At 39.5% G+C, this 16,599-nt stretch overlaps 1 protein-coding gene across 18 annotated transcripts in view; it reads left to right on the top strand.

Moving 5' to 3' along the window:
• Positions 1–16,599, top strand: part of GRIP1 (glutamate receptor interacting protein 1) — a 331,858-nt gene that overhangs the window by 300,848 nt on the left and 14,411 nt on the right. For 8 of the 18 annotated variants that reach the window (XM_082239511.1, XM_082239515.1, XM_082239509.1 and 5 more), the window contains 8 exons: positions 2,378–2,564; positions 3,127–3,272; positions 4,673–4,753; positions 8,319–8,388; positions 8,632–8,777; positions 12,138–12,282; positions 13,911–14,050; positions 14,640–14,825. In XM_082239511.1, coding sequence (XP_082095637.1) covers positions 2,378–2,564; positions 3,127–3,272; positions 4,673–4,753; positions 8,319–8,388; positions 8,632–8,777; positions 12,138–12,282; positions 13,911–14,050; positions 14,640–14,825 — 1,101 coding nt within the window. Of the gene's footprint in view, positions 1–2,377; positions 2,565–3,126; positions 3,273–4,672; positions 4,754–8,318; positions 8,389–8,631; positions 8,787–12,104; positions 12,283–13,910; positions 14,051–14,639; positions 14,826–16,599 lie in introns of all 18 variants that reach the window. The other 10 variants (XM_082239522.1, XM_082239521.1, XM_082239506.1 and 7 more) reach the window with 3 other exon arrangements.

Below are 16,599 nucleotides of genomic sequence, written 5' to 3'. Positions count from 1 at the left end.
AATGAGCAAGACACGGAATAGTGGCGCTCTGCATTCTAAAGGTTTTTATCATCAATAAGAAAGCTTTAAAACAGATTATTGAAGCATATTGCCTGATTGCTCTCGAGCAACCAACCGATCTAACAGTTTGCTACCACAAATATTCTGGGATTTGTTTTCCTCTCACTTTTTTGAGCGTTAGCACAAGAATGCTCCTCTAAACGACAAAGGTTTGTGGCTAACATGGGAGGAGCATTGCAGAACACTAATAAAGCAGACGGATGTGTGGATGCTCTGATATAAATCTGCCACTAATGTACCATTATTGTATCAATTACATGTTGGGGGGTGAGGAGAGGGGAAGCCACCAATTAGCAAAGTCCCGACAATAAGATTTTCCATACTTAAAAATCCACACATAAGAAGAGTTGTTTTCTGCTTACATTTAACACTTCATCTCCTTCAACCCAAGGCAACAAGTTTAGCTTGTCTATGAGCTCCTCTTAACTGGAAATATCAAAACAAATAGCCAGCCGTTTTCATCATCTAGCAGAAGTGTGGAAGCCTGGTAGTGCTTGTTATAGAACCTAATGTATTATTTGGCAAATAGTTACTTATACGCAAACACACAGTATCTGTTGCACATACCCTCTTTCTTTCTGTAGCACTTTCAAGGTTTGATGTACTAACAAGTTACTAACAAGACATTTTAAAATGCAAGTTTTAATGAATGTATCTGCCTTGGAAGAGTCTAGAATATGTATGACTGAAGGATGCTATAAAGTTTTCATTGCCCTTTGTGTAGAAAAGTCTGCATACCTAATGTGATCTTCACAAATGCCTGGCAATAAACTCTGGTGGTGTAGGGAACCATAAACATTTTATTAACAGAAGTTTGCAGTGGCTGCATTACTTATGCAGCTTTTTTCAAACATACAGCCATAAAACTTAAAGATACCCCACACTGTCATTGTGTTTATTAAACTTGTTTTGGCTTGGTTTGTTTTCCTTAATTATTATTTTTAAAACTCTTAGTTTTTAATGTTTAAAGTATGTTCTTCATACCTCATGTATTGTAGCTTATTACTGGCCTTGGGCAAGCATTAGTGTCTATCTATTTAGGGGAATGTAAGTTGTGTGGTTAATGTGCATAACAACCAGCCACTGTGCACATTCACCAGGTCTCATGGAGAATGTGCACATAATCCTCATGGATTATGTGCAGCCCTAGGTGGTGGGTGTGTTTGTGCACACTTTTGTAAAGGAAATAGAAAAAAAGTGTTTATTGGAGACTGTGCATACTGACTACAGAATGTGCATATTGCCCAGAGAATGTACGAAATGCAGTCAAGATTCCCCCAGGTCTGATGGGGATTATGCATAATGACTGGAGAATGTTCAAAATTCAGTTGATATATGCTCATTTCTCAAGGTCTGTTGTGGATTACCTTCCTTCTTACTGCACTGATAGAGGCCCTAGCTAGATCAAAGTGCCTTCTGCTTTCTTTGTGCCTGTGTATGAAGTAAAAGGGTTTTTAAATAAACCATATCGTCATTTGGCAATAGTTCCAGATGGTCCATTACATAGCAGTTATTTCTTTGATTACAGAAGAAATGTATCATTCAGTGAATAACTAGATTAAAATTCAATTGTCAACAATATGGAAAAACAGTATGAAAAAAATATATTTAAATATTGCTCACTGTGTTGATCCTAATAAATAGTTTTTGAGATAGAAATCATTTAATAATAATAATTATTATTATTTTTATTTATACCCTGCCCTCCCCAGCCAAGGCCAGGCTCAGGGCGGCTAACAAGCAATAATAAAAACAAGTTGAATGAATACAACTTAAAAACAAGATTAAAATACAACATTAAAATATTGAAACATTAAAATTTTAAAATGCAGCCTCATCACATGAGGAGAAAGGAGAAAGAAAAAAGAAAGAGGGGGAGGGAATCAAATTGGCTCGAAGCCAAAAGCCAGGTGGAACAACTCTGTCTTACAGACCCTGCAGAAAGAAATCAGATCCTGCAGGGCCCTGGTCTCATGAGGCAGAGCGTTCCACCAGGCCGGAGCCAGTGTTGAAAAGGCCCTGGCTCTGGTTGAGGCTAATCTAACTTCCTTAGGGCCCGGGACCACTAGGGTGTTGCTATTTATGGACCTTGAGGCTCTCCGTGGGGCATACCGGGAGAGGGGGTCCCGTAGGTACGAGGGTCCTAGGCCGTGAAGGGCTTTAAAAGTCAAAACCAGCACCTTGAATCTGACCCTGTACTCCACCGGGAGCCAGTGCAGCTGGCTCTTAGATGTACTTGATATATTGATGGGTTTTGTGCCAGAAATTGTTTTAATTTGTGTTGCGTCTTTCTAAATGCCATTGATGTGTTTTATAGTGTCACTAGCTTCTAGCACCGTTGGCCTCGCTGGACAGGTTGTCCACACAGAAACTACAGAAGTAGTGCTGACAGCTGACCCCATTGTCGGATTTGGAATACAGCTCCAGGGCAGTGTGTTTGCTACTGAGACCTTGTCATCTCCACCTCTGATCTCCTATATTGAGGCTGACAGTCCAGCAGAAAGGTGAGCTGCTTTGAAATGATTGCTCCTAACTTTTATTGCTGAGAACTTATCTCTGGGTGCTTTGGCCTAGTTATTTTCAGGTTTTAGGCAAATTATAGAAAATTGGTGGTAGCTAGTGAATTTCCTGTCCTGACAATAAGGGATTAAAAAAAAAAAAATCTTGATAAGGTATGAGAAGAACAAAAAGTAAAGGTGCCTTTATCTAGACGATTACTTCCGACAGGCAACTGGGAGCTATGTTAATTAGAGATTTTTTTTCCTAATGGAATTCTAAATCTTAGTTCAAAGACCTTGATATTTTTGATTCTAAATTGGCAGAAAGTACATCTATCTCTGCTTAGTTTTAGCTGAGATCAAATCTTTAAAACACCAGAGTTTTGGATTATTAATTTCTTAACTGGTACATTTCAAATGTGCTCATAATAAAATCATGAGAATAAATTTAGATGTACAATATTGAGAAAGTTGGGTTTGTTCTATTACCCTTCTATGGAGAAGTGCATTTATTTTGGCTTTGATCTCCCCTGTGTCCGAATGCTCATTTGTTCTCTTTTGTGTCAAGGTGTGGCACCCTACAAATAGGAGACAGAGTACTAGCTATAAATGGGATCCCGACAGAAGACAGCACATTTGATGAAGCTAATCAGCTTCTTAGAGACTCATCTATCACCAGCAAGGTCACTTTGGAAATAGAATTTGATGTTGCAGGTACGAATAATCAAGTATTTTCTCTAACTTGTATGCAAGCTCAACCCTTCACTTTTGAATCTGAAGCTGCTATCACACATGCATATACAACCTCCATCTCTTTCTGCAATCTTTAATTCATACTGAATATTTCAAAACTCAGGCAGAAATGACAAGTATTCTATTATTTAAGATGTGAAATCAATCTTCTCTTTCTCACATATTTTTGTATATGCCAGTTTTATTGTACTGATTGCTCAAAGACAGAATGCACCAGACTTTGGGGAAATGGGTACCTGCCGGTTGTGCAAAACAGAAGCTCTAGGGACACAGTATGTTGCTGAAGATTTGGACATAATGTGCAATTTGGAAACAAAGATTCAAATTTTGTACACTGACACGATTAAACTAAGGTGTGCATTTCAAAGCTTGGGGCCTGCTCTTAATCCCCATATGACACCTGCTCTCATGAGGAAACTCCCATTGACTGAAAAGAGACTTGGAGTTCTTAGGTACAATCCCTCCCAGAGTTACACATGTGGGTGTGGAGGGATTGTCATAGGATTAATTGAATTGTTCTTCCCTCCCTCCTTCCTCTTTGTACTTGCACACCACAGTGCAGCCTCTAGTTCAGTTGTTCTCAACCTGTGGGTCCCCAGATGTTGTGGGACTACAACTCCCATCATCCCTGAGCTCTGGCCTTGCTAGCTAGGGGTGATGGGAGTTGTAGTCCAACAACATCTGGGAACCCACAGGTTGAGAAAGGCTGCTCTAGTTGCTGAAACAGGAAGCTGGTACACTTCCTGTTTCCCCATTAAGCTCTGAATCCTCAACCTGGGGCCTGGCCCAGAATTTACTTTGAAGGGCTGGGTTGGAAAACTGATGGGGAGGCAGGAAGTAGCCTCCAGTTCTAGATCACAGGAAATGCTCTGAGATGCACGTACAGAGGAAGGGAGGAAGGCTCCATTGACCCTACGGGGATCTGTGCATGGTCAAATGTGCTTTCGCTGGGAGGAATCCTATCCCTATTTACTGGTAGATGTCTACAGGACATCCTTAAGTCATTGTTATAGTTTTATAATTGATCTCTCTCTCTCTCTCTCTCTCTCTCTCTCTCTCACACACACACACACACACACACACACACACACACATTCATTTGTGATACCGGCTTTATTGTATGTTCAGGATCCTGTTTCAGCTTTTAGGTCCTTCACTTTAAGAAGTGGCAGTGTGCAGCATACACAGCGAAATTTTAAATTGTGAACGTTAAAATGAGCCACAATTACTTTGCTTCCTTGACTCAATATTATCTATTATTTTTAATAAACGAGTAATGTGTGAATGATGAAAATGCAATGAATGTGATTCAGCCCAGCATGTAGTATAAATGAAAAAAAAAAAAACCCTTTTAATTACAGAATCTGTTATACCAAGTAGTGGCACTTTTCATGTAAAACTACCAAAGAAGCATAACGTAGAGCTTGGCATCACCATAAGCTGTAAGTAAAAGTAGACTTTTGTCATATTTTTTAAAATATATGATCCTGATAATATATAATGTTTGGTAACAAAATTATTGCAGATGTATTTTGTACTTCATTTTGCTCTTTCAGAGCTTTTGACCACCCAGCAAATTAAAATTAGCCAAAAGTTCAAGCTAGACCCCATAACCAAATCACTTATTTAGTATAAATTAGATTCTCTGAAGCTTCATTGATAATTATAGCTGAAAGAGGTTTTTAGATAGGAATGAAATTTGAAGGAAATTACAGGCTTATGTCTGTCAGGAGAAAGAGTTGTAGACACAGGATATTAATATAGATAAAAATACAGAACAATGGGCGAAAGAACAAGAGGATTCTTCTATTTGACTGCTATATACTTTTTTTTTTAAAAAAAAATGCTCATCTGTATGTTGTGGTTCCTGGAAAAAAACCTTTATCTGAATTTGTACTCATTTTGCCCAGCTGAGATGAGATTAGCTTTGCAAATAAAGGTTTCTATTTTAAATTCACTATCTGTATTACTTCTGAGTCTTTATATTTCCCCTTAAAATTCAGTATTAAATTAATTTCTTGTTTTCTGTTAAACTTTGAGAAGATTGGAAGATTGTTATTCCATCCTTACTTTGCTTTATTCTAGCATTTTTCTTGTTTAAAGTTTTAAAATCATACTGCTGAAATGTACTGGGTATGGGTTATAGAGATCCTGAAATTCGTCATTTGACACTTGCTTTGTGAGCCAATGCGGTTTAGAGTAGGGTAGTTGCTAACTTACCCAATTCAGGCGGATAAGATGGGATGACTGATCCTCTTCAGAATTTGCAGTCTGACAGATTCCATCATTATGGTTTGAGGGTTTCAAAACACAGATAAGTACCAATTATGAGGTGGTCTGAGGCTTGCCCCAGTTACATGAGGAGAGTAGCATGTTTTTTCTTGTGCAGTTGTCCTGGGCTCAATGGAGTACCATTATACTCCATCATGTGGCAAGGAGTCCTTTTTTAGGAGGTTGAAGTTTGAGCCATTGATCTACTATCAAGTAGACACTCAGTGCTTTTTTTCTAGAAAAATAGGTGCCAGTGTTCACCATAAGCTTGTTACAGTAAGTGTAATTCGTTTTAACAAAAACACAAAAGAGGTGCCGTACTTTTGAGTGCCCCATGAAAAAAAACACTGTGTACACTGAAATTAAAAACAATGTTACCATTTATAATTTCAGCAGAGTACAGAATAGTGATCTGTTTTGGATACAGGTTTTCATTAAACAATAAACAAACAAAAAAGCAACCCTGAAGTTATTTGTACCCAATATGATACAGAATATGCTATACATACTACCATTATATTTAAAACTGAGTTGTTTTTTAACAAAGAATACTTAGGAAAACATCCTTTAAAGGGTATAAGGAATTCCAGTTAAGTTTAATTTGTTTGCCATCTCAATTGATTTTTAAACTGAGGAATGCAGTATAGATTTTTATGAGATCAATTTTTATAACGCGAACTACTTTATCATCGCAAATACTTTGAAAAAAAGGGCATTGAAAAATGTCCAGAAAGATAAATGAGCTGATGAAATATCAAAATAATAGTTTCCTACAAGTAGACATATACTGCACTCTATATCTCATGGGAAAGGTGACTCGTAGGTTCTGTTCTTCATATCAGCCATGAGGATGGACTCAAATGGGTCTTTGCAAGGATTTAACATTTCTCATATCTGTATTTGCAAGATCATATTCATTACATGTAGGAGGAAGTTGATGTAGCTTAAGAGCCAGTGTGGTGTAGTGGTTAAGAGCAGTGGACTCATAATCCAGTGAAACGGGTTCGATTCCCCGCTCCTCCACATGCAGCTGCTGGGTGACCTTGGGCCAGTCACACTTCTCTGAAGTCTCTCAGCCCCACTCACCTCACAGAGCATTTGTTGTGGGGGAGGAAGGGAAAGGAGAATGTTAGCCGCTTTGAGACTCCTTAAAGGGAGTGAAAGGCGGGATATCAAATTCAAACTCAGTTCCAGCCATGTTTATTCTAAAGTTCAGTTCCAGCCATGTTTACTCCGAAATAAGTTCCACTACATTTAGGCAACATTCGCACCATACATTTAAAACGCTATTATACCACTTTAAGTAGTCGCACCTTGCCCTAAAGAATTCTGGGATCTGTTTGTTAAAGATGCTGAGAGTTGCAAGAAGACCCCTATTCTCCTCAGAGTGTTACAATTTCCAGAGTTCCCAATGAAGAGAGATGGATTGTTAAACCACTCTAGTCATTGCAACTCTAAGAGGGGAATATGGATCTCCAAAAACTCTCAGCACCCTTAACAAACTACAGCTCTGAATTTTTCTATTGGGGGGGGAGGGGGGAGAAAGCCATGACTGTTTCAAGTGGTATCTTAGTGCTTGAGGTATATGGTGTGAATGTGGCCAAAATGAACTTTACTCCCAGGTAAATGCGGCTGTAGTACTGCAGCTCTAGACCGCTGAACTGTTTTTGTCAAACATTGAAAACCCTATGTGCTCTTACCAAATTCCATTGACGCAGTAAGACTTAACTTCTGAGCAAACCATTGGGATATTGATCTATCCTGCATGCAAGGACGGGATAGAACAGGAAATGTTTTAAAATAGCAAGCTGGGTTATGTTCTTTCAATAGGAGGAATGGGGCAGCAAGAATGTGAGGGATACCATTTCAAAGTCAACCCTTTTGCCGTATGAATTGTAGCACAATTGCGGCATAGGTCTATTTCAATGTGGGCACAGAGTACATCATTGCATGCCCTCCCTACTGTGCTGCTGGCACAGCATGATGCCTGAAAAAATAATTTTATTTTATTTGTTTATTTAAAATGCTTTAGGCTGTGTTTTAGTGCAAAAGGCCTCTCAAGATGGCTTATGCATAAAATATGACACAGCAAAGCATATTTAATAAATCAAACCAGTACTAAACAATACGAGAACAATCAGCCCAAATATGTTAAAACCCAAAAATAAGATGAAGCCAGCAATCCAACAAGCACCCTTCAAGGGAAGAGCAAGGAAAACAGATGCATTTTCAGAGCTTTCTGAAGGACCTATAATTACAGGGTTTGCTGAACCCCAGGTGGCAAGGAGACCCCAGAAATGTGGGACTGTTGCAATATTCTCTTCTCTCACCCAGTAATATAATAAAATTAAATTCCAAGGTACATCTGAATTATGAAGCTTTTATGGTAACCTCTGATATGATCAATGAAGCAAATTGTATACATGTTGAAGAAATAGAGGGGTCTGAGTTCATAAAGCTTGCTCAATATTCTGTTTTGAATGAAACTTTGTTTCTATGAGAGCTGTGCCACACCAATATTGATAAGGCACACCAATTATATTTTAGGACGAAAGGCTTAGCATATAACTGCACCCCACAAATATGCATTACTAGGAGTATTTGCTAGCATGGAAACACCCGTGTATAATAAATATTGTACATAAAAGCATTAACATTAATTAGCATATGCTATATGGAGTTTTGAGAATTATTTTAAATTTAAATGCATGTATGTGTGTGTATTACATATTTCAGCTCCATCTAGTCGAAAACCAGGAGACCCTCTTGTTATTTCAGATATTAAGAAGGGAAGTGTTGCACACAGGTGAGTGATTTCAAGTCAGCAAAAAAAAAAAGTTATGTTGGTTACTCTCACACTCCCTAAGTATTTAAATGATCCATATTTCTAAATTAAGCAAATCCTTCCACTGAAGTAATGTTGTTTTTTAATCTCCACTGCTTTTTTAAAAAAATAAATCCATTTTAAAAATAAAATCATTTGCATGAATAGATGTCTAGAAAGCATGTGCAAGTCATCAGTTTTGTAATGTGTCCCATTTGTTAACAGAACTGGAACATTAGAACTAGGTGATAAATTGCTCGCCATAGATAATATTCGACTAGACAACTGTTCTATGGAAGATGCAGTTCAAATCCTGCAGCACTGCGAGGACCTTGTAAAGCTCAAGATTCGCAAAGATGAAGATAACTCTGGTATTCACAGTGAGCTGGCTTAAAAACCTATTTATGTACATTTATAACCACTTGTGTTAGATGCAATCTCTGTTGTATAATCAATGGATGTTCTTTAATATTATTTTTAAATATACAGAGAAAAGGTGCTATCTATATCAATACAGATATTTTTGTATTCCATGACTTACTTCCAAGATTCATGCAACATTAGAATATTTGTCATTGGTCCATGATAGGACTATGGCACAGCCCCTCACCGCAGAGAGTCATGCATGCTTGTTTCAGTGCCACTGTATTTAAAGCAGAAATGTCACCCCACCCACCCTCCCTCCAGAATTTCAGACATGATTTTGGCCACTCAGTGTAGCCTGTTTCTTTGGGATTCCTGGCAAAGCATGAAATCCAACTCCCCATAACTAAGTTAATACTCTAGCATGAAATACGCTCCTCACAACAATATTAGACACGCTTTATCATCATACAAATGTACATTTGGAGCAAATTTTGTTCTCTTGTTTACTCACTCTAATATCACTTCTTTTGGGCAACATAAAAATTAATAGATTCTCAGTCACAGGAAGAGACAAGAGCATCTCTTTTGGCATTCTTAGCCTTAAGTTTTGTTGGGGAAACAGATGGTTCCCTTTCCACAATTACGCTTTACTCCTGTCAGTATTTTCCTTCTGAGACCCCCATGCATAGAGCAATATATTATTATTATTATTATTATTATTATTATTATTAATAATAATAATAATAATTAAGATGATCCTAGTGCTCCCAGGTAGCAGAGTCATAAGCAGAAAACAAGTGTAGCTATTTAACACTTGCCATATTATCATCAGGTTTTTCTATCTAAAAGGCAAATTCATCACCACCCAAAGTCAGCCTGAATTAAAGCCCATGTCACCTGATTCCCTGACCTTTAGTATCTGCTCATTTCCAGTCCAATAACTATTATGATCCATCCCAATCTATGCTTGCTCAGAAACAGCGTACAGGGCCTTCTGATGGTTACAAGGCCTGATATGTACATTTTAGTGTGAATTAAAGCAGTTAATAATTGCATTCCGCAGCTAAATTAATACTTTGCATAGATTAAAAACATTTATTTTATAATACGGGGCGAATTGTGTGTAACTACATGACTACCAATTAAGGTCTGCTAGATGCACTTCATCTATTATGTGTGCTTAGTAAATTATCCCATTTAAATCTAGGTACAAAGACAGATTACAGTCGTCAAAAAACTAATATTTCTGTACAGTTTGTGTTAAGAACAATACTTCATTAAGTTGCTAGTCCATAAACTGTTGTCATAAATTATTATTTTTTAAGCTGGCACATGTTGGGGGAAGCAGGCTTAGTTTGAAAGGCCCATATAATAACCAAGAGGGGAAAGAGAGACTGGAACCAGAAGTCTTGGCTTCTTGGGAAGTAGATGAGAGACAAGGGTTTCCCCAGTAACGGTGATGTAACTCTGGGGCACACAATAGCCAAGCTGGAAATCTTGTGTAGAGAAAACAATAAATTCCTACTGTAGTCACATATTAGGTAAAGGGACCCCTGACCATTAGGTCCAGTCGTGGCCAACTCTGGGGTTGCGGCGCTCATCTCGCTTTATTGGCCGAGGGAGCCGGTGTACAGCCTTCGGGTCATGTGGCCAGCATGACTAAGCCGCTTCTGGCGAACCAGAGCAGCACACGGAAACGCCGTTTACCTTCCCAACAGTGTGGTATCTATTTATCTACTTGCACTTTGACGTGCTTTTGAACTGCTAGGTTGGCAGGAGCAGGGACCGAGCAACGGGAGCTCACCCCATCGCGGGGATTTGAACCGCTGACCTTCTGATCGGCAAGTCCTAGGCTCTGTGGTTTACTAATCAGCCTATCTACTTCGCTGAGTCTCCCTGAAGCCTTTGTGGCTTTTAGGTATTGGGAGTGACAAGAATAATCAAGGACCACAACAGTTTTTAATGACACATATATAAATGTCTAAGGGACGCGGGTGGCGCTGTGGACTAAAGCCTCAGCGCCTAGGGCTTGCCGATCGACAGGTCGGCGGTTCGAATCCCCGCGGCGGGGTGCGCTCCCGCTGCTCGGTCACAGCGCCTGCCCACCTAGCAGTTCGAAAGCACCCCCGGGGGCAAGTAGATAAATAGGTACCGCTTACCAGCGGGAAGGTAAACGGCGTTCCGTGTGCGGCTCTGGCTCGCCAGAGCAGCGTTGTCACGCTGGCCACGTGACCCGGAAGTGTCTGCGGACAGCGCTGGCCCCCGGCCAATAGATGTGAGATGGGCGCACAAACCCCAGAGTCTGTCAAGACTGGCCCGTTCGGGCAGGGGTACCTTTACCTTTATATAAATGTCTACTAAAATGATAGAATCGTTAGGTTTTAGTAAAGCGTTTTTACATGAAAATGTTACGGAAAAAGCAGCTGAGCCCACTCAGCTGGCACAAAGGAACAAACGAAACAGGAGATAAATGTGATCCCCCTATCTGTACACAGTCTCAAACCTACACTAGGCTTCATTCATTCATAAGCTCCCTCCAGATCAGACCTGTGTGTCTGCCTTCTTGCTGTGAAAATTAAAAGTTGACCATATCCAGCAGCTTCTGCCCATGCACTCTCCAGTTCACAAGCTCCAGGAAGCGCAGGAAATTTTAATCCCAAGCTCTACCCACCAGATCACAGGCTTTAAGTGCTGACCTTCACATCCTCAATGATTTAGCCCTTCCCATTTGAGCCCCAGGGTAGGTCAGCTAGCAAATGTTAACCCCATAATCCCCAAACACATAGACAAGCAGAAGTTTACATTTTCATCAATACAAAACAGACTATCAAAGCGATGTCCACGCAGCAATACAAATAAGCAATGTTCATTTCTTTTGCACATACAGATGGCTGCCCAGCAGCAATAAAAAAAAGTACATAAGCAAATATGCCCACTTTCAAGTGTTCAAGTGACTGTTACTATTTTCACACAGAAAAGTATTTGCCAGAGACTTGATTTCTCCCCTTGGTAACCAAAACCTGTTTTATGAACTTGGGGGGGGGATAACCTGGAGGATAAATGTTACCATATTTTTTGCCTTGCGGTTGTCTCTGTTGTAGGGGAATGCATGAAGGTAAAAGTTCACTTGGGTCTAGTGCCAGGTTTTAAATCCTGGTTTTGCTTCAGTGGATGGGAAGGAGATTTGATGTTGTTGCCCATGAAGTCAAGTGTAGGCTTCAGAATTGAAGTGGCTAAGATATGTATTTGAGGCATGAAGCTTTTAGGATGCACACTGTGATTTCTGATCATTTGTCTGAATGTATTATTCTTTTCATTCCTTCTTTCATAAGAGACCAATTGCATCCTCTTGGCATGTATTGCAGATGAACAAGAGAGCTCAGGAGCAATTATTTATACTGTCGAGCTCAAGCGTTACGGAGGACCTCTTGGGATCACTATTTCTGGTACTGAAGAGCCCTTTGATCCTATTATCATTTCAAGTCTTACTAAAGGTGGACTAGCTGAAAGGTAAATTGAAATAAAGATATTCATAGTTCTGCTATTTACTGTGTTCATTCATGTGTGACAATTCATTCAGTCATTTGCAATCATTCTTCCTTAGAAATCTGTCTGTTCTCCACAATTCATAGCAAATGAAATACTTAATGATGTTCAGTCTTTTTTTGCTGGTGTTATGATATGAGGCTGTTGTTAAATCTAGTTAAATCTAGTTTTGCAATAGTTATTGTCACCATAAATCACCTAAAGAAAGCTTCAGGCATGCTTACCTTGTGATGATATTAATAACTTAAAAAAGGTGTTGCATTCTTCTTATAAGGTGGGTGTTTGTATATACATCGTTACATAGTTTTGCCTGTCTAGCTATATTTACCATATGTGACATATATACAATGTGCTAACCATTACATCTTCCTCATTCCTTCTTTATTTTATTTTAAAACCCCATGTAATAATAAGCATTGCTATGCCAGGATAGGATCTTGAAATTTTCTTAGCAATTCATAAACCAAATATAGCACTTTTTCTGAGGGCAGTCCTTGGGAGAAACATTCGTAACCCCATTTAATTTGAAGCCAGTAGAATTCTAAAGGTGAATAGCAATCTCTTGGATGTGGGTGCAGTTGTCAGAGACTGAAATGAGAACGGGGAAGGATTTTGGAACCTGTGTTGAAACAAGGTGGTCAAAATGCAGAGCAATCTATTGAGCAGTTCTGGTGTGTGTGTGTGTGTGTGTGTGTGTGTGTGTGTGTGTAAAAGAGTGAGAAGGGTGGTCCTGCTTCCTGAAAGCATCTAGGCTTGCCCTATCAGAAAACTGTGGTGCCTGAATGCAGAGGATCAAAGACTGCATGTGTTACGTGTCCTTGTTCTGCAGCCGCAAGAATCTCTGGTTAATTCCCTCCTGAAAATCATGTGCTTCCGGTGATTGATAAAATACCCCCCCCCCCAATTCAGCCACCTGGCAATAGGACTGCAAAATGGTTTTGGAAGAGCCTTGGTAAAAATATGGGAGTTACAGGTAGCTTCAGTGGAGAACTCACCTGAAGGTGAATAAGTAGTTGTTCAGGATCAGTTTCAGAGTGAACTGAGTTGTGTCATGATGATTGTCCAGGCATGTCAACAGATAGGTTCTAACTATCAGGTCCATCCTAATATGCCCCCTAATTACAGTTGTGGCCCATTTAATCCATCTATCAAGATATCCCCCTTAATTTACTACAACTGATCATGTGAAAATATTGTGATGGTTTGTGCTATCATTGCCTTTTGCCTGTTGAATGGAAAACATCAATATTTGCAGGCACTAAGAAAGGAGTTTCAGTAAGCCTTCTGAATGTGCAGCTTTAATCCATGGCGTTGTCATGTTGAAGGGAATGATGGGTTGTTGTTGTTGTTGTTGTTTTTTCTTGGATGTCAATTGGTTCTCCTACCAGCTCTGAAAACAAAGATGGCCTGGTGATCCAAATAGCCTTAGCAGCAAGAATGACTAAGTAGCTCCATTCATCTTAAACACTTTAAATTAAATGTGAAACCCGAGGAAAAACCGCAGACACTTTTGCTTATCTCGTATATGTTAAATGTTTGGCTCAGTTTCCTTTTTACTGAACTTTTCATGTTTTATTTAACTCATGTTTCAGGACAGGTGCAATTCATATCGGAGACCGAATCTTAGCAATAAATAGCAGCAGCCTGAAAGGAAAACCTTTGAGCGAAGCCATACATTTGTTACAAATGGCAGGAGAAACAGTCACCTTGAAAATCAAAAAGCAGACAGATGGTGAGTTGTTGTCTCAGGTATTACACAGGGGCCCTTCTACAGCCATCAACAATGCATACGTTCATGAAAATGGTATTTGGGTCATTGGAACGCAGAACCAAATGCACAGGTACAAGAATGGTTGAACAGAAGCACTTCAAGGCCTACAAGATATTTGCAGTCACTAGTGCAGTAATGGAGTCAAACAAAAAGAGAGTCAATTATCTCTTTACAACAGTAGTGTTACAGTCAAATTTGGGAAGTAATAAACGACTCATTTGGACTCCTGTGGGTCATTCAAAGAAAAAAAGAAAAGTATTAAGTAACAAACCCTACACAGAAATGAACATTGAACAAAAAAGAGAGGTACAGATCAGAACCAAGCCCAAGTTTATGAAGGATGTAGACAAACTGGAAATCATGAAATTACAACAAAAGGTTTTTAAAGCCATTATGCGGGGGGACCCAAAAAACCCACCCCCAGCTCATGCAGTTTGTCTGTCTTAGTTTTCTTGCTTGCAGAACGTCCCTCCATGCAAATGAAGCTGCATATCTATCTGATTTTCCAACCAAGTTTTAATCTTTTTTCCTACCATTTAATTCCTACCAGCATCAAGTCCCAAGAAGTTTCCGGCCTCTGGTCACCTAAATGAATTGAGCGACGCGGAAGATGACACAGCCACCACACAGAAACCTGGCAAACTGTCAGAAATATACTCCACTACCGTCCCAAGCGTAGATAGTGCTGTGGAATCATGGGATGGCTCCGGAATGGATAACAGCTATGGAAGTCAAGGTGGGTTTGTGCATATCAACCAGCACACGTAACATGGGAAACCACTCCATGGGAAAAACCTTCTAAGCCAACTTTGCCGTGTCTCAACTGTGTTGCCTCTGTCTCATTAAGACAGCGCCCTTTAGCACACTCTGCTGCCTCTTGCATTCAGCTAACCTTGGTCTCACTCTTTCACGACACTGTGGCAGGTTATAAAGCATATATCAATATACTAACAGCCTTCTGCTAGTTTTACTGATGTCTGAATAGCCAGTCCATAGCTCATCCACAGCTAAATGGGTTTATCCTTCAAGCTTAGATTAATAAAAGATGCAGAACACATTGAAGGTGTTCATTAATTTGAACATCTGAGGTGCATTCATTGTGATTTTTAAGCTGGCCATGGTAAAGATTTATTGTAAACTGCCAAAGGGGGAGCATAAAGAGATTATTCAGTGATTTGTTACCCTTTTGTTTCTCCTTCGTCCCTTGACATTAAGATGTCAGAGGGCTTTCAGAATAATAACTGGTTTTAGGAAAGGTTTTGAAGGGAGGGGAGGAAGAACCAGAATGGATTTTCTTTTACCTCTTCAGAGATCCCTGCTTGTTTTTTAGTATTTCACCTTTATTTTAAGCACTGTCATTTAAATCTCAGGGTAAAACTTTGAGCCCTGGAAGTGCAGGTTTTTATAAACATCCTGGGTTGGAAAAATGAGGACTTCTAAAAAAATCATATTTTACATTGGAATATCAAACAGAGCACAATGGCATTCAAATGCCAACTAGAGAAGTCATTGTTTCAAAGATAAATATTCTCCTTCCCTTACACATTTTGCACATTCCTTCAGAAGTATTTTTGGACCCACTCACCCAGTAACTCTCTGCTGCACAAGAAGATGCAACGTGTTCTTGGCCACATGATCATATGAAGATCATAGAAACATACCTGCACACCAAGACATCTGAGCCACCAAGCTCATGAGAATTGCTGTCGCTGTGTCTGCATTCAGCCCCCTTCTGCTTCTCCATGTGTTTTGAGACACATGCATGGCAGGCTGTGAAGAGTTCCAAACAGATCTCTCCAACACAGCAGCAAATAAGTTTCAATATATGTAAGCGCAGAATGATGCACATCAGGGCAAAAGGACATACACTCCTAACTTTACATTCATGCTCAACTAGTTGTGACCATCTAGGAAAAGGATACTGAGGTTATGGTGGATTACTCAATGAGAAGGTCAACCAGCAGTAGTAAAAGCAACATATTCCATATTAAATAGTTTACAGAATGTATTGCCACAAGATGTTGCATTGGTCAAAGGGGTATTTGTGGAAGATAGGTCTATCTGTGGCCATTGGCCACAATAGCTCAATGGAATCATTGTAGCTCTTCAGGAGATGGAGAAATTTCTGGGTTAGATAGTGGGATGGATTGTTTGCTTCATGCTTTACGTCTGGAAAGATCTGATTTGTCACTATGGGAATCATAATGTTAGTCTATATAGACTTCTAGTGGAGTGGATGACCAAATCAGCTGCTGTGCAATGTTTATCTTCTGTAATAGGAAATGCAATAATTCTTTCTTTGTTGTTGGCATACGGGTGAACTAATGTTGGGCACTTTCAGTAATGATCTTTCATTTACTGCGTAGCTTGACACTGGAAGCAACTGTCATTTTCTCTTTTGCAAAGTTCCTTTGGAATCCATTTTATCCTAGCAAGAAAGAAAAATGCTCAAGTTTCCTCCTTAAACATTGTTAAAACAGGGCAGGGGCAAAAGAGCTTGAAAGTCAAAT

The sequence above is a fragment of the Podarcis vaucheri genome, assembly GCF_965113315.1.
Source record: "Podarcis vaucheri genome assembly, chromosome: 10".
Taxonomy (NCBI): Eukaryota; Metazoa; Chordata; class Lepidosauria; order Squamata; family Lacertidae; genus Podarcis; species Podarcis vaucheri.
The sequence above is the reverse complement of the archived record's forward strand: the minus strand, read 5'-3'. Positions and strand labels throughout refer to the sequence as shown.